General features: G+C 38.5%; 2 protein-coding genes across 9 annotated transcripts in view; one reads left to right on the top strand and one right to left on the bottom strand.

Annotated features, from left to right (window-relative positions):
• The window catches only part of ZNF667 (zinc finger protein 667), a 67,740-nt gene extending 48,839 nt beyond the window's left edge, over positions 1-18,901 (top strand). For 3 of the 4 annotated variants that reach the window (XM_012465328.3, XM_012465329.3, XM_012465326.3), the window contains 3 exons: positions 15,580-15,694; positions 16,423-16,560; positions 17,438-18,901. The gene's annotated coding sequence lies outside the window, so the exon portion shown is untranslated. The remainder of the gene's footprint in view (positions 1-15,579; positions 15,695-16,422; positions 16,561-17,437) is intronic. The other variant, XM_064367354.1, reaches the window with a different exon arrangement.
• ZNF583 (zinc finger protein 583) lies at positions 288-20,227 on the bottom strand. Of its 5 annotated transcripts, none has more exons than XM_012465325.2 (5): positions 20,107-20,227; positions 17,812-17,907; positions 13,395-13,521; positions 13,065-13,160; positions 288-4,321 (listed from the first exon to the last, which is right to left on the bottom strand). In XM_012465325.2, exons 2-5 carry the CDS (start codon positions 17,818-17,820, stop codon positions 2,844-2,846), a joined length of 1,710 nt encoding a protein of 569 aa, XP_012320748.1. In that variant the 5' UTR covers positions 17,821-17,907; positions 20,107-20,227; the 3' UTR covers positions 288-2,843. The 5 variants fall into 5 exon arrangements, with proteins under 5 accessions (XP_012320748.1, XP_012320746.1, XP_012320747.1 ...); XM_012465323.3 differs by having other exon boundaries at positions 13,065-13,163; positions 20,107-20,152; XM_012465324.2 differs by lacking the exon at positions 20,107-20,227 and adding an exon at positions 20,027-20,073 and having other exon boundaries at positions 13,065-13,163.
• Positions 20,228-26,678: the final 6,451 nt, after the last annotated feature.

The raw sequence follows: 26,678 nt of genomic DNA, 5'->3' as shown, positions 1-26,678 counted from the left end.
AAGAGAGGGGGGAGTGAGGAGGCTTTTGGCAAGGGCTACTAACATAACTTTCACATAGAAAGGCTTTAACAGTCTTTTCATCATGTCTTCTTAGAAGCCACGGCTTGCACATAAGCCAACTCCAAGCCTTAACTTCTCTAGGGATCCTTTGAGCACACTAGATCCCATTTTAAAAACCATTCACATATAACATGCAGCAGCTTGTGCTACATTTCACGAATGAACACTCTTCTCTGTTTTGTCTTTTACAAAATTATTTCATCCACTCAAAAGCCTCACTTTTTAAAAAAAAAAACCTTTTAAGTCGTTCTATGTATATAATGGGATCTGGAGGGAAAGACAACATTGTGTTCCAAGCTTTGAACTTCAAAATAAAATTTTACTTTTCCCAATTAAAATTATGAAGTTGACAAACTGCCTACCAGAAAGTTTGTACAAACTCATGCTCTTTTAAATTAGTGCATAGTATCTCCTTTCCTATGCTTTCAATGCAAATTTTTATTAATCTGATATTGAAAAAATAGTATTTCATTGGCCTAAACTGTATTTCTTCTGATCGTAGGGAGATTTAGTACTTACCATATATTTATTGGTCACCTGTTACCTCTTCATATCCTTTGACTATGAGCTGGGGAAAAGTGTCATTTCCTAAGGGATTTTTATGAGCAATTTTTTGTTAAGGATATGAATTCCATAGTTTATATGTGCTAAATAATTTTCTCCCATTCGTAGCTTTAAAACTATATCTTTGTTTATACTATATAAAGTTATTATGCAGTCTAACCTGTGACTTGTTAGCAGGAGGTGGGGAGGCTTCTGCATGTCATGTTTAGGAAGGCTGTTCTCATTCCATGACGAGAGTATTTCATTGGTCACAGAGTTCTTTAATCATTATTTGTTCCACATTTAGATGAACCACCTGAAAGTCACTTTCATATATGGAAAGAATTGTTGATAGAGCAGGATAAATTTTTCCAATACTGTTAAACCACTGATGTGATATGTCACTTTTGTTATATATTTTCTTCATACGTGTAACAGCATGAATTTGTATGTTCACACATACATGTTAAAATGTTACAACATTTATTAGAATTCTGTTAGGTAGCATCTGTAATTTATGGGCTCCTAACATCTGTATGATCGAGAATCAGTTTTACCATATAAAGGATATTTATTCATCTTCCTTTTCATCTTACATTAAATTTTCATCATTCTATTTGTATCTATAGTCATATGTGAATTGGTTACTACATTGATTATAAGCCAAAAGACTTCTGCAGTCAGGAATTAATATTAAAAGAGCTCAGATGGAAGGGATCAGGGAGTGGTTTGAATATTGGAGAAATGGAAAACACATGGCCTGCTGAAGGTATTCATATGTATTTTAAATTTGATGCATACACAATCAAACATGTTTGTGGGCCAGTTTATGAGTATTGACCCATAGTTTTGGTTTCTTCATTAGTTTTGAAATTTTAGTAATTTAACAACCTTTATTATTTAAATGACATAGGTTTGATATAATTCATTCACCCAGATTTAGGACAAGTGTACAAACTTATACTTTATTTTCTACTCTTCATTGGTTACTGATCAAGTTTTCCTTTTAATTTTGATTTTGCCTTTGTTTACATGTAGATGATGAATAATCTCAGTAAACTGTCTTATTAAAAATGACTTTTTAGGCTGGGCACGGTAGCTCATGCCTGTAATCCCAGTACTTTGGGAGGCTGAGGTGGGCAGATCCCTGATGTCAGGAGTTAGAAACCAGCCTGGCCAACATGGCAAAACCCTGTCTCTACTTCAAGTACAAAAAATAGCTGGGTGTGGTGATGCATGCCTGTAATCCCAGCTACTCAGGAAGCTGAGTTGGGAGAAGTGCTTGAATCCAGGAGGCAGAGGTTGCAGTGACCCGAGATTGCACCACTGCACTTTAGCCTGCACAACAGAGCAAAACTGTCTCAAAAAAAAAAAAAAAAAAAAAGACTTTTAAAATAAGACATTAGTTTCTTAGAACTGTTAAATATCTAGTGAATGCTGTGATAGAAGACACCATCTTACCCTATATCATGGACTCTAATGTCAATCCTACTGTATTAGATACCCTCCTTCCTCACCTACCTTTAGAAAAATTACTAGCATTCCTAATAAAAAAAAGTCTTCACAATCTCTCAGTCCTGAGCTGCTGCATCTCTTTTTATTTCTGAGATAATCATGGCTGAGATGATTGAGTCTTCTATGTATAGCATGGTTATCTTTCTACTTTACAGTAATATTTGAGTAATTACTTTATGCTAGGCACGCTGCTGAGCAATTTACATGCATTATTTCATTCTTCTATTAACTTTTGAGGTAGAAACATTATTATTCCCACAATATAAATAAGACTGAAGCTTACAAAGGACAAAATGTTGCCTCCAAATCAGAGGGCTAGAAAATGGAAGTGCAAAGATTGGAGCCCAGGTCTTTTTGATCCTGGATTATGTGTCTTAATCCTGGATAAGTATTCAGATAATGAGATGGATAGTGACACAAGTAGGACTTTGGAAGGTGGCCTGGAAAGGGTATTAGAGGCTAGGTTTTTAGGCTATTTTGAGGAATGTGTGCTTTAACTTAAAATTTATGAGCTGTCACTGAGGAATTTTAATGATGGAGAAATGAGATAAAACATTTTTTTAAATACAAATTTGGCTGCAGTGTGGACAGCTGACAGAGACAATGGTAAATACAAGGAGACCAACTAAAAAGCTACTCGAGTATCCCATGTCAAATATATTAATGTGCATTGGACAAGGATGATGAAATGGAAATGGATTTAAGAGGTTAGATTCCAGACAAATTCAGGAGATGTAACCTACAGGTCTTGGCAACTGATTAGATGTGGAGGGGGAGGGGGAGGAAAGAGTCAAGAATGACTCCATAGTATGAATTCTCTCATGATGAGCAAGATGTGCACGCTGCCTGAAAGATTTCCTGCAATCTTTACATTCATAGGGTCTCTCTCCAGTATGAATTCTCTGATGTAGAGTAAGAGATCCACTATAGCTAAAGGCTTTCCCACAAACATTACATTCATAAGGTTTCTCTCCAGTATGAATCCTCTGATGTTGAGCAAGGCCTGCATTCTGGCTAAATGTTTTCCTACATTCCTTACACATATAGGGTTTTTCTCCAGTATGACTTCTCTGATGTTGTGCAAGTGATGAACTATTGCTAAAGGCCTTCCCACATTCAATACATTCATAGGGTTTCTCTCCAGTATGAACCCTCTGATGTTGATCAAGGTATGCAATTTGGCTGAAGGCTTTCCTACATACTTTACATTCATAAGGTTTTTCTCCAGTATGAACTCTCTGATGTTGAGCAAGATGTGCATACTGGCTGAAAGCTTTCCTACATTCCTTACATTCATAGGGTCTCTCTCCGGTATGAATTCTCTGATGTACAATTAGGTATCCACGATGGCTAAAGGCTTTCCCACACACATTACACACATAAGGTTTCTCTCCTGTATGAATTCTCTGATGCTGAGCAAGAAATGAACCATTACTAAAGGCCTTTCCACATTCAATACATTCGAAAGGTCTCTCTCCAGTATGAACTCTCTGATGTTGTGTCAGGTGTGCAATCTGGCTGAAAGCTTTTTTACATTCTTTACACTGATAAGGTTTTTCTCCAGTATGAACTCTCTGATGTTGGGCAAGGTGTGCATTCTGGCTGAAGGCTTTCCTACATTCTTTACATTCATACGGTTTCTCCCCAGTATGTATTCTCTTATGTTGAGCCAAGTTTGCACTCTGGCTGAACGTTTTCCCACATTCAACACAGGCATAGGGTTTCTCTCCAGTATGAATTCTCTGATGAAGAGTAAGGGATGAGCTCTGGTTGAAGACTTTCTCACAGTCATTACATTTCAAAAGTTTCTTTTCCATATAGACTTTCCTTTGTTTCATTTCAACAGATTTTTTTCGGTAACCTTTCTTTTGTGCTTCATGCTTATGTTCTTTTTCTTTGGTGGGAAAACGCTGTTGTATATCAAAGACTGTATCCTGATGCAATGTTTGCCAAGATTTGTCATATTCTTTACTTTGAACTTCTGGAAGGATTTCTTTATGAGTGATGATTAATTGACTAAGATGTACCTCTTGACTTCCCAACTGGTTCTTATACCAGTCCTCACTTTGACAGTCTTCTCTCAAACTGGGGTAGTCAAAGACATAACTAAGATGTCTTGTTTTCACTGTCACAACTTTGGATGACTCTTCATATGTCTCTTGCTTTGATGAAAATTCACTGTTTTTAAATACATGCTCCCAACCTAAAAGATATCAAGAAACAAACGTCTTTTGTATTTATTCACTAGAAGAAATTTCTAAAACAAAAACGTGAATAAAATACATAACAAGTTCAAGGATTTAAAAGCCTATAATGCATTATAAAATAATGACATTATAAATAATAAGAACTTAAGAGAGTTGATTAAGGAAATAATCATTGACAACCAGTAAGGTAAATATAAGAACAAAACAATTAAGTTGGTCATCTAAAATCAATCATCTTTTTATATCTAAGTTAATAATAGACTTCAAATGCCTTTCTTCTCTTGTCATAGGTTGTTTTGCATTCAAGCTAAGTTATCTTTAGTAAGCCAGTTTTATGATGTTAATATGAGTAAAAACCTCCATTGAAATCCCAGGCCTAAAAACAACACTAGGCAGTATTAATATCATTATTAGGATACACATAAAACTTTATGATTCTTCATATTGTTCATAAAACTCTATGGGTAAACATCCACAGTTAGAAAAAAGTCTTCCTGAAAATCATTTTCTGTGTAATAAATTCATTCCAACCATATGTAAATTTTCAATTGATTCCTGAAGCTAAGATGCCTTTTAGTTTTGTATCAAACTTCTTGGTCTTACTAACCTAGCACAGAACTTAATCTGCCTTCCCCTGTCCAACTCCAAATCAGATCACTTCATTTTTCTGCTTAAGATTTTCCTCTAGCTTCTTACATTTATAATAAAACCAAAACTCCTACCATGGTTTATGACCTGGTGTTCTCTGAACGTATCTTCTACTACTCTCTTGCTTGCTTACTCCACTTTAGTCATATGGGAATTCACTTTATTTCCACTTTAAGAACACCAGACTTGCTGTTTCTCTGCCTGAAAAGCACTTTCCACAGATATCTGCTTGATCCCTTCTCTCAATGCACTTCTTCATTTGAGGTCCTGTTCACATATTACCTCCTTAGTATGGCCTTTCCTGAACAACCAGTATAAAGTATTACACACTCTTTTGTTTCTCTTTCCTCCTGCTTTGCACTTCATAGCACTTAACTTATTTAATATCATATTATATGTTAACTTACTGTCCATTATCACTACAGTGTAAACTTTCATGTGCAGGAACTTTTTTTCTCACCCGTGAATACCCATTGCCTAAAATAGCCTGGAAGATAGAAAGTGCTTAGTATCTTTGGAATAAATACTGAATCAATAATACATAAAACACCACACTAATTCATCCTCTTATTAGAATGACATGCTTGCATGAATGGGGTAAATGTCTGAAAGCAAATGGCATATTACCACTAAACTTGACTATTATAGTGGATAATGAGATTTGGAAGGAACTGAAGGCAACATATTTAAATTGAGGCTGCTAACTGTTGTGCTGCCTCAGTGCCCTTCCAAATTCCACCTTCCTCTCTAAACAGTTGCAGATCACACTCATGAATGTCCTATAGAAAGTCAAGATGAAGATTAAATTCTGAAGACTTAAAGGTAAAAAAGAAATATGAAATGACTGCCAAGGAGCACTGATCTAATTAAACCCAGAATTAAGTTGATAAACTATAATAATGAAGTAAAAACATAGGTATAGTCATAGATAAATACTAATTCCCATTAGACTGAAAAGTGAAGGATAGATATTATAATCATTACTGGCATCATTCTTACACTTTAGAGTGTATCAGAATTACAGAACTTGCTGTAATACAGCTTGCTATACCCCATGCACAGAGTTTTTGATTGAGTTAGTGGAGGTTGAGTTCTGAGAATCTTCATTTCTAGTAAGTTCCCAGGTGATGCTGCTGGTCTCAAGACCACATTTTGAGCACCACGGCCCTACAGCACCCACTAGAAGCATAATATTAAAAGGTACAACAAGTCAGCAGATAAAATAAAATGGAATTATGAAAAATATTCAAATATCCCAGAAGATGGAAAAAGATGAGTAAATATTTTTAATGACAAAGAGAAAACAACAGTGAACCCAATTAAATATTAATGAACTACTTATTCAGTTAAAAGGCAGTTTATAGGAATTGACAAAATGAAAGACACAATTATATGCTGTTTAATGCGAGCACTTTGGGAGACCAAGGCAGGTGGGTTGCCTGAGGTCAGGAGTTTGAGACAAATCTGGCCAACATGGTGAAACCCTGTCTCTACTAAAAATACAAAAATACTAGCCAGGTGTGGTGGTGTGTGCCTGTAATCCCAGCTACTTGGAAGGCTGAGGCAGGGGAATTGCTTGAACCAGAGGGTGGAGGTTGCAGTGAGCCAAGATTGGTGCCACTGAACTCCAGCCTGGGTGACAAAGCAAGACTCCGTCCAAAAAAAAAAAACCTCACATAACATACAAGAATACATTACAGATAAATAGTAAATAGATAAAGATGTAACATGCAAACAGTAAGCATAAGGCTAGACTGACTATATTCATATCAAATAGACTTTAAAAGTGAGTATTACCAAAGATAAAGAGACATGTGGTAATAATAGGACCAATTCATCAGAAAGAAAGAATCCTTAATGTATGTGCACCTAATATAAAGCCTCAAAATACATACAACATAAATTGAAAATGTAAGAAATAGGTAGTCCTATAGTCATAATAGGTGACTAACACATGCTTTGCTCAGAAACTGACAAAACTAGGAAAAAATTGTAACAAGGAGGATCTCAACAGGGTTAACTACTTTCATCTAATTTATATTTATACAATGCTACACCCAACATCTGTACAACATGTTTGAGTACACATGGTGTGTTCAGTAAATAAGATAGACCATATTCTGGGGCATAAACCAAGCCTCTATAAATTCAAAAGTACTGAAACTGACGACAGTATGCTGTCTAACCTCAACAGAGGTTAGAGGTTATTGATTTTTAAATCAATAATATCTAGTAAACCCCAAACATATGAGAACTAAACAATACATTTCTATATAAATCATGGGTCAAAGAGTGTAACAAGAGAAATTAAAAAATATCTTGATTGATAATGAGAATACAACATATCAACAGCTAAAATGGCACTTAAAGGAAAATCTACAGTTTTCAAATGCTTTATTAGAAAACGACTAAAAGTCTAAAAATCAATCATCTAAGATGTCACCTCACGAAGTCAGGAAAATACCAAAGTAACTTAAGGAAATAGACAGAAGCAACAAGTTAAGAAAGAAAATTAACAAAATAGAAAAGAAACAGCAGAGAAAACCAAAAGTAGGTTCTTTTAAAACATCAGTTATCAAGGAAAAAAGAACAGAAATCAGCAACACCAGAGGAGTTATCATTACACATCCTACAGCCATTTATTAAAAATGTTAATAAATTGGACAACTCAGATGAAACACAGAAATCTCTTGAAAGATACACCTACCAAAGCTGATTCAACAAAAATCAGATAAGCTGAATAACTCTATATCCATTAAAGCTGTTATGTAAAAAATACTTCAGGCCCCTATGTCTTCATTGGTGAATTCTATCAAATATTTAAGGAATAAGTAATACCATTTTATCCAAACAGTGTCAGAAAATAGAAAAAGATAAAACACTTTCCAACTTATTTTCACAAGGCCAGCATTATCTTGATACTAAAACCAGATAAAGAAATTATAAGAAAGTAAACCTGCAGACCAATGTAGCACATGTACAATAGGCAAAATCTTTAATAAAACTGTGCAAATAAAATCCAGGAAAATATGAATAGCATCATCCTGACCAAGTAGAGTTTATCACCAAAATGCAAGATTGGTTTCACATTTGAAAATCAATCAATGTATTTGTTTACATTGTGTTAAAAAAAAAATCAGTGTGATTCACCATATTAAAAGATTAAAGAAAAAAATCACATGATCATTTCAACAGATGTAGAAATAGTATCTGACCCATTTATTATAAAAATTCTCAGCAAGCCAGGAATAGAAAGGAATATTTTCAAACTGATCAAGGACACCTAAGAAAAACTTACAGCTTACATTGACTTAACAGTAAAAGATACAATATATTCCCCCATAAGATTTGAACAGCACTAGTATATCTCCTATTACCACTTCAATTACACATTGTACAGGAGGTCCTAGTCATTGCAATACACCAAGAAAAATAAGGTATAAAGATCAGAAGGAAAAAAAACCAACTGTATTTATAGATGGCATGATTGTCCATCCAGAAAATCCTCATGGACCTACAAAATAACTGAGGGCAACTATTAAATAAATCTAGCAAGGTCGTAAGATGTAAAGCTAATATAATAATCCATTTACATTTTTGCATACCAGCGGCAAACTATTAGAAAACTGAATTTTTGGCCGGGCGCAGTGGCTCACGCCTGTAATCCCAGCACTTTGGGAGGCCGAGGTGGGTGGATCACAAGGTCAAGAGATCGAGACCATCCTGGTCAACATGGTGAAACCCCGTCTCTACTAAAAATACAAAAAATTAGCTGGGCATGGTGGCGCATGCCTGTAATCCCAGCTACTCAGGAGGCTGAGGCAGGAGAATTGCCTGAACCCAGGAGGCGGAGGTTGTGGTGAGCCAAGATCGCGCCATTGCACTCCAGCCTGGGTAACGAGAGCGAAACTCCATCTCAAAAAAAAAAAAAAAAAGAAAACTGAATTTTTAAAAATGCTATTTATTATACTAATCAAAGAACTATTAAAGACTTAGGAAAAAAAATTTAAAAGACAGAGTACCACTACACTGGATACTGCAAAATATCCTTAAGATAAATTTTATTGGCCAGGCACAGTGGCTCACACCTGTAATCCCAGCACTTTGGGAGGCCGAGGCAGAAGACTTACAAGGTCAGAAGTTCGAGACCAGTCTGGCCAACATGGTGAAACCTTGTCTCTACTAAAAATACAAAAAATCAGTTGGGCGTCATGACAGATGCCTGTAATCCCAGCTACTTGAGAGGCTGAGCCATGAGAATCACTTGAACCTGGGAGGCGGAGGTTGCAGTGAGTTGAGATCACACCACTGCACTTCAGCCCAGGTGACAGAGTGAGACTCTGTCTCAAAAAAAAAAAAAAAAAACAGATAAATTTTATTATTTTTCCTTTTTCTTTTTCAGACAGAGTCTTGCTATGTTTTTCAGGCTAGTCTCAAAGTCCTGGGTTCAAGCAATCTTTCCAACTCAGCCACCCAAGTAGCTGGCGTTACAGGTGCACACCATCACACTCAACCTCGAGACATTTTTAAAGACTAAGAAATGGCTTAATAAACCATATTTATATTAGAAGACTCAATGTTAAGAGATCAGTTCTGTTTCAACTGGTGTATAGAATCAATATAATCCCAACAAAAATCTAAGTTTTTTGAGCAAAAATTCTCAACTTCATTCTAAAATTTATATGAAATGTAAATGATCTAAAATAGTCAAGGCAATTTTACAAATTGCATTATCTGATATCAAAACTTACTAGAAAGCTTTAATAATCAAGGCAGTGTGGAACTGGTGAGAGAACAAACATATAGATCAATTAAATAAAAGAGATTCCAGACCTAGATGCACACATATGTGGTCAAGTGATGATCAGGAAAATTAGCAAGGTGATACAATTAAAAAGAGAAGTCTTTCCTGAAAAAGGGTCTTGGGGCAACTGTATATCTATATGAAAAAACGAACCTCAACCTTTACCTCACACAAGACACATAAAGTAGCTCAAAATCATTCACAGTGCTAAATGTAAAAGCTAAAACTCTAAAACTCCTAGAAAAATATCTTTGTGACCTGGCAGTAGCAAGAATTTCTTAGATATGGCATAAAAACCATCAACCAAGACAAATTAATAAACTGGATTTTACAAAAATTGCAAACCTTGCCTCCGAGTTGGCAGTAGAAAAACAAAAAAGCAAGCCATAATTGGCATACATATATGCCAATACATAAAAATGACAACTTAAGACTATATACAGAACTCTTACAACTCAGAAGAGAAACAATCCATAAAATGTGCAAAATATTTGAACAGACTTCATAAAAGCTATATGCATGGCCAGGAAGGATATGAAAAGATGCTCAAGATTATTAGTCATCCCAGAAATGGATATTAAAACCGTAATACAACAATTAGAATGACTAAAATTAAAAATACTACTGACAATACCAAGATCTGGTGAGAATGTGGATTAACTGGAAGTCTCATATACGGCTAGAAGGAATGGTATAATCCCTTCAGAAAACTGACAGTTTCTAACAGAGTTAAACATATACCTATCATATGACTCAGTTCTTCCATCTTAGGTATTTACCCCCCGACCCGGAAACATATATATGTTCACACAAAGTCCTGTACATGACAGCTGCACAGTAACTTTATTTATAATAGCCCAAAACTGGAAACAACCCAAATGTCCATCAACAGGTAAATGGACAAATGAAATGTTGCATTCATACATGCAACAATATGGATAAATTTCAAGATCATTATGCTGAGTGAAAAAAGCCAGACATAACAAAATACATACTGTATGATTCCGTTTACTTTAGATGCAAATTAATCTAAAATGGCAAAGATTAGATTCACGTTTGTTTGGAACTGAGAGTGGAGAGTAAGATAGATGGAAAGAGACACAAGTGTCTGGATTGTGGTGACAGTTTCATGGGTATATGCAAGTGTCATAAAACTGTACAATGTATATGTATCCAGTTTAGTATATGTAAATCCTTAATAATAATGCTGTCTGATCAAATACAATAAAACCTGAAAACTCTCTTTTAAACAACTCTGAGTGAAAGAGAAATATTTTTAAGGTAATTATCCAGTATGAACAGCAGTAACAAAAACACTAAGTATCAGAATCTACAGGAGATAGACGAAGATAAACTCAGAGGAACATTCATGGTCCTTAGTAATCTCATTACTAAATAAAAGAATGAAATTCATAGATTAAGCTCTTATTTCAGCACTATGGAGATTAAAATAAATAAAATTAAAAGGAAAGAATTAGAAAAAGTTTTATGAATTAGTAAGGAAAAAACAGAAAATTGGAAAAGAATGATAATACATAAATCCATAAGCTATGTCTTTAAAAATAAACTGATTTATGAGTAGAGCAGCCTAATAAATATATTCTTTTAAAAAACAGTTATACAAAATAAGAAATTAAATATATTCTTTTTAAAAAAGAATAGCTATACAAAATAAGGAATTAAAATTGGAAACCATTATAGATAAAAAAGCAAGAAAAATAATTATAGATTACTTTGTGCAAATTCATGAAATCTGATAACATAAATGAAAAGGACAATTATCTAGAAAAATTAAAATGCATAAAATTTAACCAAAGACAGGCTGGGTGCAGTGGTTCATGCCTGTAATGCCAGCACTTTGGGAGGCCCAGGCGGGCAGATCATTTGAGATCACAAGTTCAAGACCATCCTGGCCAACATGGTCAAATCCCATCTCTACTTAAATTTCAGAAAAATTAGCTGGGCGTGGTGGTGCATATCTGTAATCCCAGCTACTTGGGAGGCTGAGGCAGGAGAATTGCTTGAACCTGGGAGGTGGATGTTGCAGTGCAGCACTGCACTCCAGCCTGGGAAACAGGGCAAGATGCCATCTTAAATATATAAATATATATATATGTATATATATAACCAAAGACAAACTATAGAGATGCCATTTACCATGGAGGATAATGAGAAAGTTGCCAAAGATTCACTTTCCCACAAAGGCCTCAGCATCAGGTTTCATCTCTCAAACTCTTAAGACCAGTGAACTCGTTCATTCACACTGACATCTCTAAATCAGACTATTTTTCTGAGTCCCTATCTTCTAAACCAGTTGCATGTTGTATTTCTTTGCTTGGAACTCTCCTCATCTCATCTCATAAATATAACTCTCTTATGTCCACAGTCAAATTCATCATCTTTCCTCCTTTCAACCTATTCTTCTGATTGTTTCTATTAAGTATTATTATCTTCTAGTTACCCAAACTTGAAAATAAAATTGGCTTTCTTTTTTCTTTGCTGGTGTATAAGCCTCTGAATAATTCCAAGAATTTAGCAGAATGCTCTTCTCAAAACATAAAGTCAATGAGTCTTGGTAAAAGAATAAATAAATAAATAAGTAAATGCATCAATCCTTCAATCTAAAAGGAATACGTAATTGAGAAAGGAAAAAAAAACAAAAACCAAAACCCTGGCTTTTTTTTTTTTTTTTTTGAGACAGGGTCTTGCTCTGTTGCCCAGGCTGGAGTGCAATGGCACAATCTCGGATCACTGCAACCTCCACCTCCCGGGCTCAGGTGATCCTCCCCACTCAGCCTCTCACGTAGATGAGATTACAGGCGCATGCCACCAGGCCTGGATAATTTTTTTGTTTTGTATTTTTAGTTTTGCCATGTTGCCCAGGCTGGTCTCGAACTCTTGAGCTCAAGTGATCCACCCACCTTGGCTTCCCAAAGAGCTGGGATTATAGGCACCTGGATTTTTGAAAAATGAAATGAAGCAACTTGTATAAAACTAAAAGGCAAGGACAAGGAGAGGCTGTGATATTTGGATCCAAGAATAGGAAAATGGGTTATCAGAGAAGACAGTAACTTGTCAGAGAATAGAGACAGAGAGAACAAACTGAGGAGGTCATGCTAAAGATGACTTAATATTTCTTATTAAGAAATATTAGGTCTTTGAGTCACCCAGGTCTTGAGTCTTTAAGAAAAGCTACCCAGGAAACGTCAATTATGATCTGAAACCTTGCCGAATTGCTGAGCTTTTCCTGGCAATGGCTTCTACCTCCCTATTTCTCTCTCACTCACCAGGGCATGCACCTCTTGTTCCCTCCTTCTTCACCATCCAGGGCTCTTTTCCTTGCTCCAATAATGAGATCACATCTGGCTTAGAAACAGAAACGCCTGCTTACAAGAAATAAAATGGGAATTAGGCACATCTATAAATAAGATCAAGTTTCTGCATCATCAAGAAGGTGGAAGCATAATGGAAGAGAGCTGAGGAATCAGAATGGGGAAGATAAAGCTGCCAATTCTACAAATTCAACCTATTTTGGGAAGCACATCAGAGGTTTCTCAAACATTACACTGGAGCTCAGTCCCATGTACAGATTCTGAATTACGGGGAGACTTTCTTACCCAATGATACCAAGGTCCTGTAGTTCTCCAACATCACTTTCCTATACAAATTCCTCTGAGCAGGGTTCAGCCATTCCCATTCCTCTTGAGAGAAGTTTACAGCCACATCCCCAAATGTCACCAAATCCTGAAATGACATAAACACATTCTTACTCAACTAGTGTTCATATCCTCACATGAGCCTAGGTTAAAGAGTTACATTGTCGGCCGGGTGCGACGGCTCAGGCCTGTAATCCCAGCACTTTGGGAGGCCAAGGCAAGCAGATCACAAGGTCAGGAGCTCGGTACCATCTTGGCTAACATGGTGAAACCCCGTCTCTACTAAAAATACAAAAACTTAGCTGGGCGTGGTGGCATGCATCTGTAGTCTCAGGTACTTGGAAGTAAGCAGAGATCGCGCCACTGCACTCCAGCCTGGATGACAGAGTGAGACTCTGCCTCAAAAAAAATGGGTTAAATTGTCTATACTTTTAGAAAGAAATATTGCACATAGCAAAACTTTCTGACAGTATTTTAGCTTTTGAGCAACACATGACGTGTAATTGCTCGATGACTTCTTTGTGGTTTTGATATTCTATCATGGAAAATATACAATTTGAGAAATAATCTTACTGGTGGAGAAAGGATTTATAACACACACAAAACTGGACAATAACAGAACACTGTAAATCAAGTATAAAATATGTTATTCATACTAAATGCTAGAGTATTTATCAATATTGGAAAACCAGATGCACTGGGGCAATAAAGAACTTCAAGAAGGAAACAGGCAGAGTTAAGCTTTATAAGGTGTACATGGTTGAGCCTGGCATGTTTCCAAACTTTGTACAATGGAATGGTCAATGTTCCAGAGAATCAATAGGGCTGTATAAAAATATATATAATTATGTTTGATGCTTATAACATTGACTTTCTAAAATTAATGTGTAATAGAAACAGTAAACAAACTTTTATACTGACTTGCAAAAATATGGCTTAAATGTATACCATAACAGATCAATCAAGAAGCTGAGTGCCAGATCACCTGATGTGAGAAAATAGGCCACTAAATCTGTGCTTGGTGGCAAAGACAACATTTGCCAAGCAGCTGTCAAAGTGATGCATCTCATCTCACTGATGACATCAGGTATCTCACGTATTTTTTACATTTCATATTACACATTTCACAATGACAAACTAGGTCTTGTGTGTGTTGTATTTTAAATATCTGTTTTAAACAAACTCCTCCCCTGTGGATGGTTTAAATGAACGGAAGGCATATGGTTTAGATGACGATGTTACAAAAGGTATCTGAATCAGGCCAGGTGTGGTGGTGCATGTCTATAGTCCCAGGTATTCAAGAGGCTTAGGCAGGAGGACTGCCTTGGATGCTTGAGTCTGGCCTGGGCAATATAGTAAAGACCCTATTTCTAAAAATAAATAAACAAAAAGGTATCTGAATCAAAACAAGAAAAAAGTTGTCACCGATAAAATGAAGATCTCAAAGACTGTGACTTCTAATGTCTTGAGAAGAAGGGTAATATTATAATAAATGTCTGAATCTGTATAATCAGTACTCTATAAGAAGGAATCAAAGAAGTATAATAAAAGTTATTTCAATTTGGGACAAATTTCTGTTGGAAATAAAACTTTTCCTGAGACTGTGTGTAAGGGCAACAAATGATTGCCTAACAGCTCTTGATAACCCACTCAGTTGTAAAGATAGCGGGTAACTTATAATCATGCTGTGTAAGAGACAAAATAACAGTAATTTAAGCACTATTAATTTTCTTAAATAGTGAACGTCCCCAAGTCTGATAATAAAATGCATCAAAAAATACTTACAGCTTTCACTAGAGAAACATACACAACTGTGTCTGTTTGATGAACAAGAGAGTTTTTAAAATGTTACAATACAGCTCTCAAATGACACTACTGCATGTTGAATTAAGGATCTTTAAGGTAACATGGAACAAGACCTAGTTTGCTCCCTAAAAATTAAAAATAGGTCTTCTTCCTAACAGGATAAATCAGCTCAAGACTTATCAGGGGTTGCTGTATGGTTAGGCATATGTGTCTTAGTTTTGACATGTTACAGAGCAAAGCCTGCTCTTAAGTTGGGCTGACATACAGATGGCATTCAATGGTACACACCTGAACAGCTGTATTGATTTCTTAAATACTGAAATATTGCCACATTCTTTAGTAAACAGCTACTGGACTGAGTGCTGCTAGTGACCACACCAGATTTCCCCACAAGGAATTCAGCAACTGAAACTTAAATGCCCAGCATGGCAGCAAACTCCAGGATCCCAGCTAGGGTAAGTTCTGCTGTGTGCCTTTGCCTTGCTGGTTGTCAAATATGAACATCACCCCTACTCTTACATTACTCTTTGCAGAGTAATGCTCCTATTGAAGAAATATTCAAATACATCAGTGATTTAATTCAGAAACATTTTTAAATGAAAAAAAAAGTCAATGTTAATTGATGTTGCCTGAACAATGCACAAAAATGTTAAGGAGGTTTTCTATAAAGAAAGCCAAACTATGGCTCCAGGAAACATCAATTACACGCATCAGCTGTTTAAAAAGCTTCCATCTCTGACACACTTCTTAATACAAGGAAATCTGAGGAAGTGACTTGTGGCTTCAAAGAAGGAAAGGAATGTGAATCAGGTCTAAAAATTAAAACCTGTGCAGGATAGAACTGGGCACTGCTAATCATCAATTCTACTGAAACTCAAACACTTCAATGCAAACTGTTTAAAATTTTGTGCAGGAAAGTGTTCCACACACATTTATTCTATAGACATTAGTGAAGTAGCTTTAGCTGCACACATGAACTAATGGATTCTGTGTTTTACCTATCTGACATTTTCCTCTCAGCCAATGAGACCATGAATACCTTGCAAATGCTTATTATATATATTTTGATTTAATTTTAAAAATTGCCATCATTAAAGAAACTTAAAATATCATATCCAGCATTTCTTCCTTCTTTTTTTTTTCATTTCCCCCTACTTTTTTTTTTTAATTTTGGGGGAGACAGGATCTTGCTGTCACCCTGGCTGGAGTGCAGTGTTAACAATCATGGCTGACTGCAGTCTCAACTTTCCAGGCTTGAATGATCCTCCCAACCTTGGCCTCTCAAGTAGCTGGCACCACCGGTATTCACCACCATGCCCAGGTAATTTTTTTAATTTTTGATACACATGATGTCTCACTACGTTGCCCAGGCAGCTCTCAAACTCCTGGGCTTAAGCAATCCTCCTGCCTTGGCCTCCCAAATTGCTAGGATGCTGGGATTACAGGTGTGAGCCATCTCATCAAGCCGTTTTTTTCCCTATTTAAGTTAAAGAATTGGAAGTCTTTCATCCCCATGCCTACTCACTCCTGTGTCACCCTGCCTCCTCAAAGCAATTATAATTTACAGTTAGCATAATCTGTTCAAATGGTTCCTTATACTTAGGTCTCTGATTATATATTCACTTACCTATGATACCACTTCTATTGGCTGAGTAATATTACATGGTATAATTATGCCCTATCATATTTACTAACTCCCATGCTTATTTTCAGCTGAGTAAATCTTCATTTTTTTACTATAATGTTGCATAGGTCTTGAATTATTTTCTTAAAATCGATTCATAGAAGTTGTTCTCTCCATTGAGACTAGGATTTCACAAAACTACTTAATCTCAAAAAATGTTTTAATTGCACTACTTTGACCCAGCAACAATAGAGTCAAATTGTTTTTGAATTGAAAAAACAATTTAGGGTGGAAGTAAAGTGTTGGCTTACACTCGAAGACATACTAATGAGTTACTCAGGTAGAAGTAAAACGGAAGCATGAAAACACAGGAACAAATTAAGAGTTCTAAAGCAGTAACTATAAATAGAGCAACAATAGTATTGTGGAGTTAAATCACAATAGGCCTCTTACTCTGTTGAGGAAGTGATAAGGGTACTAATCATAGGAGGAAGATTACAGAAGAAAGATTACTACTTATGAGTAATGGATGAATATTATCAAGCCTGCTGTCTTGCCTTCTTTTCAAACCTAGGTCTGTGGAAAAGCTTTATTGATGCTAGTGGTTACATCTGAACATGGACCTCAATCTCAATGAATCAGCTTAATACAATGAAGGTGTTCATATGCCAATGAGTGTATTTTGCCTCTTGAGAGCGTCTAACAGAACACTAAACCCAGAGGAGGTGCTGAACTATTTCCTGAATGAAGATAAACATGCTGGCTGTGGAAAAAAAGATAACTAGTCTTTTAGGGACTTATTTTTACTGGAAAGCAAGATATGAGAAATGAGTCACTGGATGAATGGAACCTTGTTAGGCTGGAGAATTTTGGAAGAAAAACAAAATGTTCTTATAACCTAAAAAATAAGATGACATTTTAGGGAAGAGAGAAGAAATGCTTCCTTACCTTGGACATGGCTTTAAGGATTCAAGAATTTGACAGTTCTGTCCTATTCCTTTAGGCTCCTCTCTGGGAGAGGGACAGTAACCTGAGAATGTAGAGCTAGAGAAGGAAAAGAAACCATAAAATGCCAGGCCTGCCCTGCAGCTCCCAGTATCAACAGCCTAGAAACCCTTCCTTCTCATTCTCCTTCTTTCCCCAACCTCAGGAATAATCAGAGGTATCACCAAGTAAGTCATTTATATCTAAATTTACAAATCTTTTACCCACGTGCTTGGGATCTTAAGAATACAACATACATGTTCTGTGCAAAAGTTACCTCCTCATTTATAATTTAAAACAAAAACAGCAATTACAGAATGGCATTACCAAGCAAGGATTTCCCCCTCTTTCACACATGAAGGCTCTTCATCGGAGTAATTATCCAAGGCATCATGGTAATATGTAATTAAGCCAAACTGGAAACCAGGTCTAACTTTTAATTCTTTCCACCTGATCATGATGTTGAAAGGAAATATGTGCCCACCCTTTCTGCAAGGATGAAAGACAAAGCTACAAAGTGAAATGTCTCAGAGAAAGCATCTCTATACACAGAGTGAGTACCAGAGGGGCTATACGGTGTGGTGGACACTCCATCAAAGAGTCAGGACACCCTACTTCAGGTCCCAGCTTATGACAACCCGCACCTGAAAACCAGTCTCTTGAGTTTTCTGAGCAATTTCCTCAGAGAGAAATAAGGAGAGAGGGAAGGAGCGGCAGGCTATGCATGAACAGTCATCCAAATCCCCTATCAGGAATTCTTGTCCACCACACCTCACTGCCTTGAAGAATAAAGCCATTACCTAAGAAGCAGCATAACCTAGTGGTAAGAACCACTAGACTTAAGGATCAGAACACCTGGTCTCAAACAGCCAAACCACTACATGCTACATGCTACCTCTGGCAAGTTTGGTAACCATTCCAAACCTGATTCCCTATCAGTGAAATGGTTAACTATTCCCTATCAATTGTTGGGAGGATTCTGAAATGATTTACATAAAGAATTTAGCACAGTGCTTGGCACATCTTTGTTAAATAAACTTTCATCTTTCTGTCATTTATTTTTATAAATAGCACATCGTAGGTCTCCCATTCCTTTTTCCTCTTAAATTCCTCACATGCCGCCAGAGACTGAGAGGGATGGAACGACTACTGTGCCAGAGGAGCAGCAGCCAGCGTGGTCAGCTTTACAGGCCTAAGGCTGAGGTTCCTGTCTGTCTGTCCCTTTCCAGCTCTCTTCCCCTCTCCCTTTCTCCATCTTTTCCCTTCATCTCAATCTCTGTCTCTCCACCACAACAGCACAAAGCACACCAGCATCTCCAAGCACCCACACAGCTTCCTGTCCACACATATCACAGGCAACAAACCACACAGTCTCTCATTCTGGCACCTCTCCTGGCAACCTATGGACATGCCCCCACATTGTAGCCTGCCCTGCTGTCACAAGGGTCATAAAGGCCACTCTGAGTCACATTGTCACACTCATTGTCTGGATGACACAGAGCGCTAAGTCACACAATCTCTCCATCTCACATAATCACACACAGTCATGCACAATCCAAACACTGTCACAATTAGTCCAACAACACAAAACTCTGTTCACGTAAAGTTTCACATACAGTGACAGTCTCACACACTGTCACACAAATTATCAAACACTGTTGCAGTTTCACATAGTCCCACACCAATGGCCACACACTGTACGCAATCACACACTGTACCACACACATGGTGACATGGTCTCACATACTGTCACAGTCTCACATGATCCTACACACATGGCCAAAATCTGTTCGCAAAGTCACACACACTGTCACACAGTCTTACATGATCCCCCACACACAGGTCAAACACACAGTAACATGGTCTTACACACTGTTCACACATGGTCTACACATAGTGACAGTCTAACACTCACACATTCTCAGTCTCACACATGGTGATGTGGTCTTAAACACACACAGTGTCACGCAGTCCCACACACTGTTAAAGGCTCTTGCATAGACAGGCAACGGTCACACACTGTCACATTCTCACACCCAGTCTCACATTGTCACACACAGTACATTTGTTCCATATGGTGTCACAGTGACACATATTTACACACGGTCTCATACACATTCTCACACTGTCACACACGGTCTCACATTGTCACACACGGTAGTGTCACATTCCCACACACCGTCTCACGCACTGTCACACATGGTCCCACACATGGTGGCATGGCCGCTGCCGGCGTCCGCTCCATCCCGCGCTCCTCACCGCCTCCTCCCTCCAGTGGGCACCTCCTTCGGCGCGGTCCTTGGGGGCCGGGGCTGGGCCAAGGCCCGGGCCAGGACTCGATCCTGGCTACCGGCCGCGCTCACAAAGGCGCCTGAGCGCTCGGACAGGCCGCAGTGGCCGCTGGGAAATGGAGTCCGGGGCCGGCGCGGCGCAGAGGATGTTGGGAAGGTGTTTGAGGGTCCCGGGCGGCCGCAGGCCCGGCCGCTCAGTCCGGGTAGTTTCTGCTGCGCCCCCCTCCCCTAGTAATTCCACCCGCGCTGGCCTTCAGAACCCCACCCGGACCAGCTAAGCCGTCTCAGGCCGTTGGCTCATCCACCAGTTCCGCCCGAGGCCTGGGCTGGCCCGCTCTGACTGCACAGGCGCAGCTTGCTCGGGTCCCCAAAGGCTGCGAGGCCGGGGTGCTCGCACTGTGACGCGCACGCGCAGTGGCCGAGCCCGCGCTCGAGCGCTCGGGGTGTCTGCGAGCCCAGCACTGAGAAAAGGGAGCTGCGGACCAGTGTGGGGCCTGAGCCAGCTGGAGAGGGTACCGGTACGTTGTACGTGTGATGAAGCGCTCCCCCGGCCCGGCCTTTCTCTTTCCTTTCCCTGTTTCTTCTCTCTCCGCCTTGCCCTGTGTTTCATTTGCCATTTATTGAGCGCCTACCCTGTCGGACACTCTCCTAGGCCCTGGGCACACAGCAGTAAACAAGCAGACAAAATCCCCACCTCACGGAGCAGCATTCTAATGCAGGAATAATTCAATAGGAAAAAATTAATAATAAAGGGGACGGATGCATGTTGGGAAGTAATGCATATTATCAAGAAAAGCGAAGCAGAGTATTAAGATCATTCTTTCAGTTCTTCATTCTTTGAGTTATGCCCTCTGAATCAGTGGAAAAAACATAAAGTGCATTTTTTTTCTATTCTCTCAACGAGAACTAATCATAACAGAAGACTTCTGTGACCAAACGTGGGGGAGTTTCCCCAGACATACAAAGCGAGCAGTGGGTTCTGCAGCGGACCTCAGCTGCGTGCCCCAGTTCAGTTCCCACGCTGTCTACTTGGAGACGGGTCGGACACCTTCGCTGAGGCTTCAGTCCCCAGGCCTGCCTCCCGCTTCCCACTGGTCACAAGGCCAGCCTCTGGAACTTCTGACCCCACCAGCATCAAGTTGGGATTTTCACCGCCCCCTCTTACGGTTCAGTATTTTGCTAGAATGGCTCACAGAGCTCAGGGAAATACTTATGTTTACTGGTTTATTATAAAGGATGTTACAAAGGATATAGATGAAGACAGGCATAGGGCAACGTACGGAAGAAAGGGTGTTGCACCTTCCAGGAATCTCCACATGTTCTGTGGTGTGGAAGCTCTCCAAACCCTGTCTTTTGGGAGTTTCACAGCGGCTTCATTGCATACACATGGTTGATTAAACCAGTAACCCTCAATCCCCTCCCCTCCCTGGAGGTTGGGGGTGGGTTCAAAGTCCCAACCTTCTAGTCAAGCATTGATCTTTTCCATAACCAGTCCCCATCCTGAAACTACATAGGAGTTGCCAACTATCAGTCAACTCACTAGCACACAAAGAGTTTTTAACTCTTATTTTGCAGTTTCTAAGAATTTTAGGAGTTCTATGCTAGGAAATAGGATGAAGATCAAATATATATATTTCACAATATCATACTCATTCCTTCTCTTCGACCTGTCTTTGAAAATATTTTATAAACTCCTATGTCTAGCTCTATCTCCCAATTCTGTACCACCCCTTCTAAAATCCTGTTATACCCTTCAATTCCTTCATTTAATTGTCTGACCAAAGTTGCCATGACAAAGAGCATCATACAAGCTGGGAATTTTATCTTTAGGAAATAAAAAAAATGCAACTATGATATTAGCAACAAATATTAATTGGAACATTGTTTATAATAAAATGTTGAACATAAACAATATGGCTATGGTCGCAGGTAGCCAGTAGCTAGGGCCTGTTATCAAAGGCAGTAAAGAAGACAGTCTCCTATTTACCAAGACAATCATAGATAAAGAAAGGCAGATTTATTAGAGAAAGTATGAAAATACATTGCAAGGTTGCAACTGGCAGCACAGCAGAGAAGGAGCTGTCTGCAAAGAGGCAGGAGCTGGAAGGAAGTTTTATAGGGTCATGCTGGAGGAAGCTACAAAGAATGAAGTCATTGTGACCTCAGGTTGTCTGATTAGCCATCTCAGAACAATTGTTCATTGTTCTTCCCCACCTGGGGCCCCTTCCTCATGGTTGTTTACTTATCAGGACTCCACATCTACAAGTAGAAGAATGGTCAAATAAATAGCAGTAAGTTCTAAACCAAAAGGTATCGGAGACAGGTATCAATCAATTTAGAAAGTTTATTTTGCCGTGGTTAAGGAAGCACTAATGACAGAGCCTCAGGAGGTTCTGATGAGGTGTGTCCAAGGTGGTTGGAGTACAGCTTGCTTTTATACATTTCTTTTCATTATGTTCATGTTTTGTTTTAAGTCACTGACAGGGATTTGTTTTAGTCTTTGTTAATCTTACCATTTGTCATTTCTGTGTTTCTATTAACTGATTTTTTTTTTCCTCCTGGCTTTGGTCACATTTTCCTGCTTTTCTGCATACCTGGCAATTTTTTACTGAATACTGGATATTGTTCCATTGCTACACTGAATGTCTGAATTTTATTTTCTCAGGCAATTATCTCTGAATCCGTAATATATTTTTCAATCATCCAGCCCAAAAATTTGAAGAATCTGTAATAGTTTTGAGACTTGTTTAAGCTTTGTTAGAACAGTAGCCTTTATTCCAGGACCTGTTTAGGTCTACCATTATGGTGTGACCTTTCTGGAGTCTGTACTGTTAAAGTCCCTCCACTTTGGCTAGTTGACAGGCAATGCAGTTTTTCTTTCTCTGGCCTTGTAGAGCTTATATGTGTGTAGCTCAGCTTTCAGCCAAAAACTCAAGGAGAACCCTATGCATATTTCTGGAGCTCTTTCTCTAAGACACCTCCTCTTCCACACTATGTTCTACAAATTCCAGTCACTTCTGTCTCCTGAAAACTCTTGTTTGTCTCAACTCAGCAAACCGCTGTGCTCTGCTTGGGTTCTTCCTCCCTGCACTGTCATTGGAAATATTCCTTCAGGGAGAAAGCCAATGTAGTCATAGGATCTCATTTATTTCCATTTTATTAGAGATCAAAATTGTTGCCCAGTGTCTGCAAAGACCTAGACCTGTTTCGTACATACTATCTAGTTTTTGATTTGTTAAGATAGAGTGACCAGGCACAGTCGGTGTGTGTGTGCCTGTAGTCTTAGCACTTTGGGAGGCTGAGGCAGGAGGATCACTTGAGGCCAGTTCAAGACCATTCTGGGCAACACAGCAAGTGTCTGTCTGTCTGCCTCTCTCTCTCTCTCACTCTTGCTCTCTCTCTCTCTCCATATATATATATAAAATGCTAGGATTACAGATGTGAGCCACTGTGCCCAGCCGAGTAACTTATTTTCTTCTTGCTAAATGACATATATTTGTGATTATGCTGCTTTTGTAATATATATTAATGGAATTTTCTTTTCTCGTATTTCAGAGAAAGAAATCATTCCAGCTAAGTCTCCATCAACTGATTTCTATTCATCTCATTCTACTGAAACTTAAGATTCCTATTTCCACCTCTAAAGGCCTTTTCTAGGTTGTCATTGCCCTCTAACTCTGGACCCTGTGACATCATTAATTACCCTGTTCTTTATGAGAGCAAGGGAGTAATTCCTTAGGGAATGCAGGATTTCCTAAGCAAAGCCTTCCTCCTAACTTGCTCCTTTTACCACAGCACCCGTCAAACTGTCACTTCACTTTCTATCATCAAGGGCGGCTTCTCATCTTCCAATATATTAACTCATAAATGACTTAGAAATGTAAACTCCTGCAAGAGAAAATAAGAGACTTGATTTAAGGGCTCAGACTCTGCCCCTTAGTCATTAGGAGAGACAAACCACTGTGTAGCCAGAAATGTAAGTGAGATAGTCTTCTGGAGAAAGGGGAAGATAAAGTTTCAGGTAGGGGTCAACAGAGCTGCCTATTACCAGGCCTCAAATCTCAAATAGTTCTCCGTGAACAGGAGTCATAACACTTCAGGAGCTGCTTGGAATTTCATCACTAAGAAACAAAATTATTTCTGGACAGGAGTTATATTTGCAATCACTATGAAAAGATATCTTAATCTCACCAGCCAAATCCCTATAGTTTTCTAATACCACATCCTGAATCATATCCTTTCATGCTGGCTTCAACCAACCCTACTCCTTCTTAGAGAAATAAAGGCCACATTCTTGAATGTCAGCAGGCCAAAAAATAAATGCACAGTTATCCCCATGCTCTCGGAGGATTTGTGGAGTTTGTTAAGACAAGGGAGATAATGTATATGATCACGCTTTTATCCCAGGTTTAGGGTGCTGAGTTAAACAATACTAGATTGGTTAAATTATGGAACAGCAATACAGTGAACTACATGGTTAAAAATGTAATTACAAATATGTTCATGATTAATTTCAGGTAGAAAAAGCAGTTTACCTGTCTGTGGCAAACACTCCTTTTGAAAAGTATAAATATAGTTAGAAAGATAAAAAGAAGGGCAGAGATAAATGGATGGAATTAGTTTGGAAAATTATACCCTCAAATTTCAACTGTAATTATCTCCAGATTGTGGGATTATAGTTTTATTTATTCTTGTTTTGTTAGGATCACTTTTTAATTTTCTTACACTCACCATATATATATATATATATATATACTTTTTTTTTTTTTTTTTTATGAGACGGAGTTTCACTCTTGTTACCCAGGCTGGAGTGTAATGGCACGATCTCAGCTCACCGCAACCTCCGCCTCCTGGGTTCAGGCAATTCTCCTCCCTCAGCCTCCTGAGTAGCTGGGATTACAGGCACGCGCCACCATGCCCAGCTAATTTTTTGTATTTTTAGTAGAGACAGGGTTTCACCATGTTGACCAGGATGGTCTCGATCTCTTGACCTCGTGATCCACCCACCTCGGCCTCCCAAAGTGCTGGGATTACAGGCGTGAGCACCGCGCCCGGCCCCACTATATAGTTCTTTAGAAAATATGGTTTTAAAAAATCATTTGTTAAATGGAAACTTTTCTTCAGGTTTCCCAAGGAAGATAAATTTTCTTTTACATTCAAAATGTACATTTTTGCATTGAAAACAGAAGTGGCCATTTCTTCATCTTCTAAATTTCTCTTTTTTCTTTTCTTTTTTCTTTTTTTAAATTTTTTTCACTCTTCAGCATATACAATACAGTGGATCTTCTAAATTTCTCTTTGGCAGATTAATGAATCTGAGGAAGTAGAACTGGTAGGGAACAAAGTTAGCCTGAGAGATGGCTGGCTTTGTACCTGTTTGGTCCTTTGCCTTCTTTTCCTCCATAAACAAATACTTGCACATGTTCATATAGATAAACTCACACAGTCGGATGTTAAAGGGAAACTAGAGCCACTCTCCCCTTCCCGAGATCAGAGAACATAGGAAAGATGATGGTGATTTTTGCATCTACCCTCTGCTCTTGAGCTCACAACACTGTCCTGAACCACAAATAAGATCAAGTAGAATAAATTTACAACTGTCTCCTTGAACTGGCCATTCACAAGTGTGAAATTCAACCATCCTTGCTGAAGTTGTCTCTTAATATTAATAATTGGCAATAACCAACCTCTGAGCTTTGCTTTTATTATTATATTATTTGACCCTCAAGACAAAGCTGCAAGCCCAGCATTATGTTCTTCCTTTTATAGACAAAGAAAATTAATAAACTAATAAATGGCTGAGCTGGTATTTGAATCCACATCTGTTTAACTCTAACAGTGTGCCTGCAAGGCAAATGCAGCCTCTACCCTCTCCTGAAGAATGTGTAAAGAGGCAATATGCTGTATTTTGGAAAAAGCATCTTTGCAAGAGGAAAGCATTAGCTTCAGTCACATTATCATCCTTATCCAGCAGTGTAGCATTATTTTACATATATAAGCTCTGTTACTCCTCCCCAACAACTCAATGAATTAGATGCTATAATCATCCCCACTTTCAAATGTGGAAACCGAGGCACATCTCTAAGACTGGAGTTCAGACATTCTGGCTCCAGTGTTAGAAATGGTTAAGGGTTCACACTCTTAACCACTTATTACACCATAGAGGTAACCAGGTCTGAGGAAAACAGGATCAAATCAAGAGACAGTAACTCTGAAACCGGGGCCTGACTCGAGGATAAACTGTACCACCTCGGACAAGGAGGGTTTCCCCATTCTGAAACGCAGCATAACAGGTCCTGACCGGCATCTGGCACTTCGGAGTCCCGATCATACTGGACCGCGCTAACTCGGGATGTGTAAAGTCTAGGGCTTCTCACACTTGATGACTATAAAAGCCGCCTATAAACGAGAGAATTAACAACTCTATGTGGCGGTCTGGTATTTGGCCAAGAGATGCCGCCCCATAACAGGAAAACTTCTTTACATCTTTATAACGTTTATTTTGCATCCTCCTTCATAACCCACATTTAATTCACCATA

The sequence above is a fragment of the Aotus nancymaae genome, unplaced genomic scaffold (genome assembly GCF_030222135.1).
Source record: "Aotus nancymaae isolate 86718 unplaced genomic scaffold, 86718_ANA_hifiasm-v0.15.2.pri h1tg000069l, whole genome shotgun sequence".
Taxonomy (NCBI): Eukaryota; Metazoa; Chordata; class Mammalia; order Primates; family Aotidae; genus Aotus; species Aotus nancymaae.
Note: the sequence above shows the minus strand (reverse complement) of the source record. Positions and strands in the feature narration are given on the sequence as shown.

Coding starts and splice junctions, on each gene's coding strand:
- ZNF583 (XM_012465323.3), bottom strand. Junction 13,164..13,394: donor CAGGACCTTGGTATCATTGG/GTAAGAAAGTCT, acceptor ATTTCTTGTAAG/CAGGCGTTTCTGTTTCTAAG. Junction 4,322..13,064: donor AACAAGAGGTGCATGCCCTG/GTGAGTGAGAGA, acceptor GATATCTTTTAG/GTTGGGAGCATGTATTTAAA.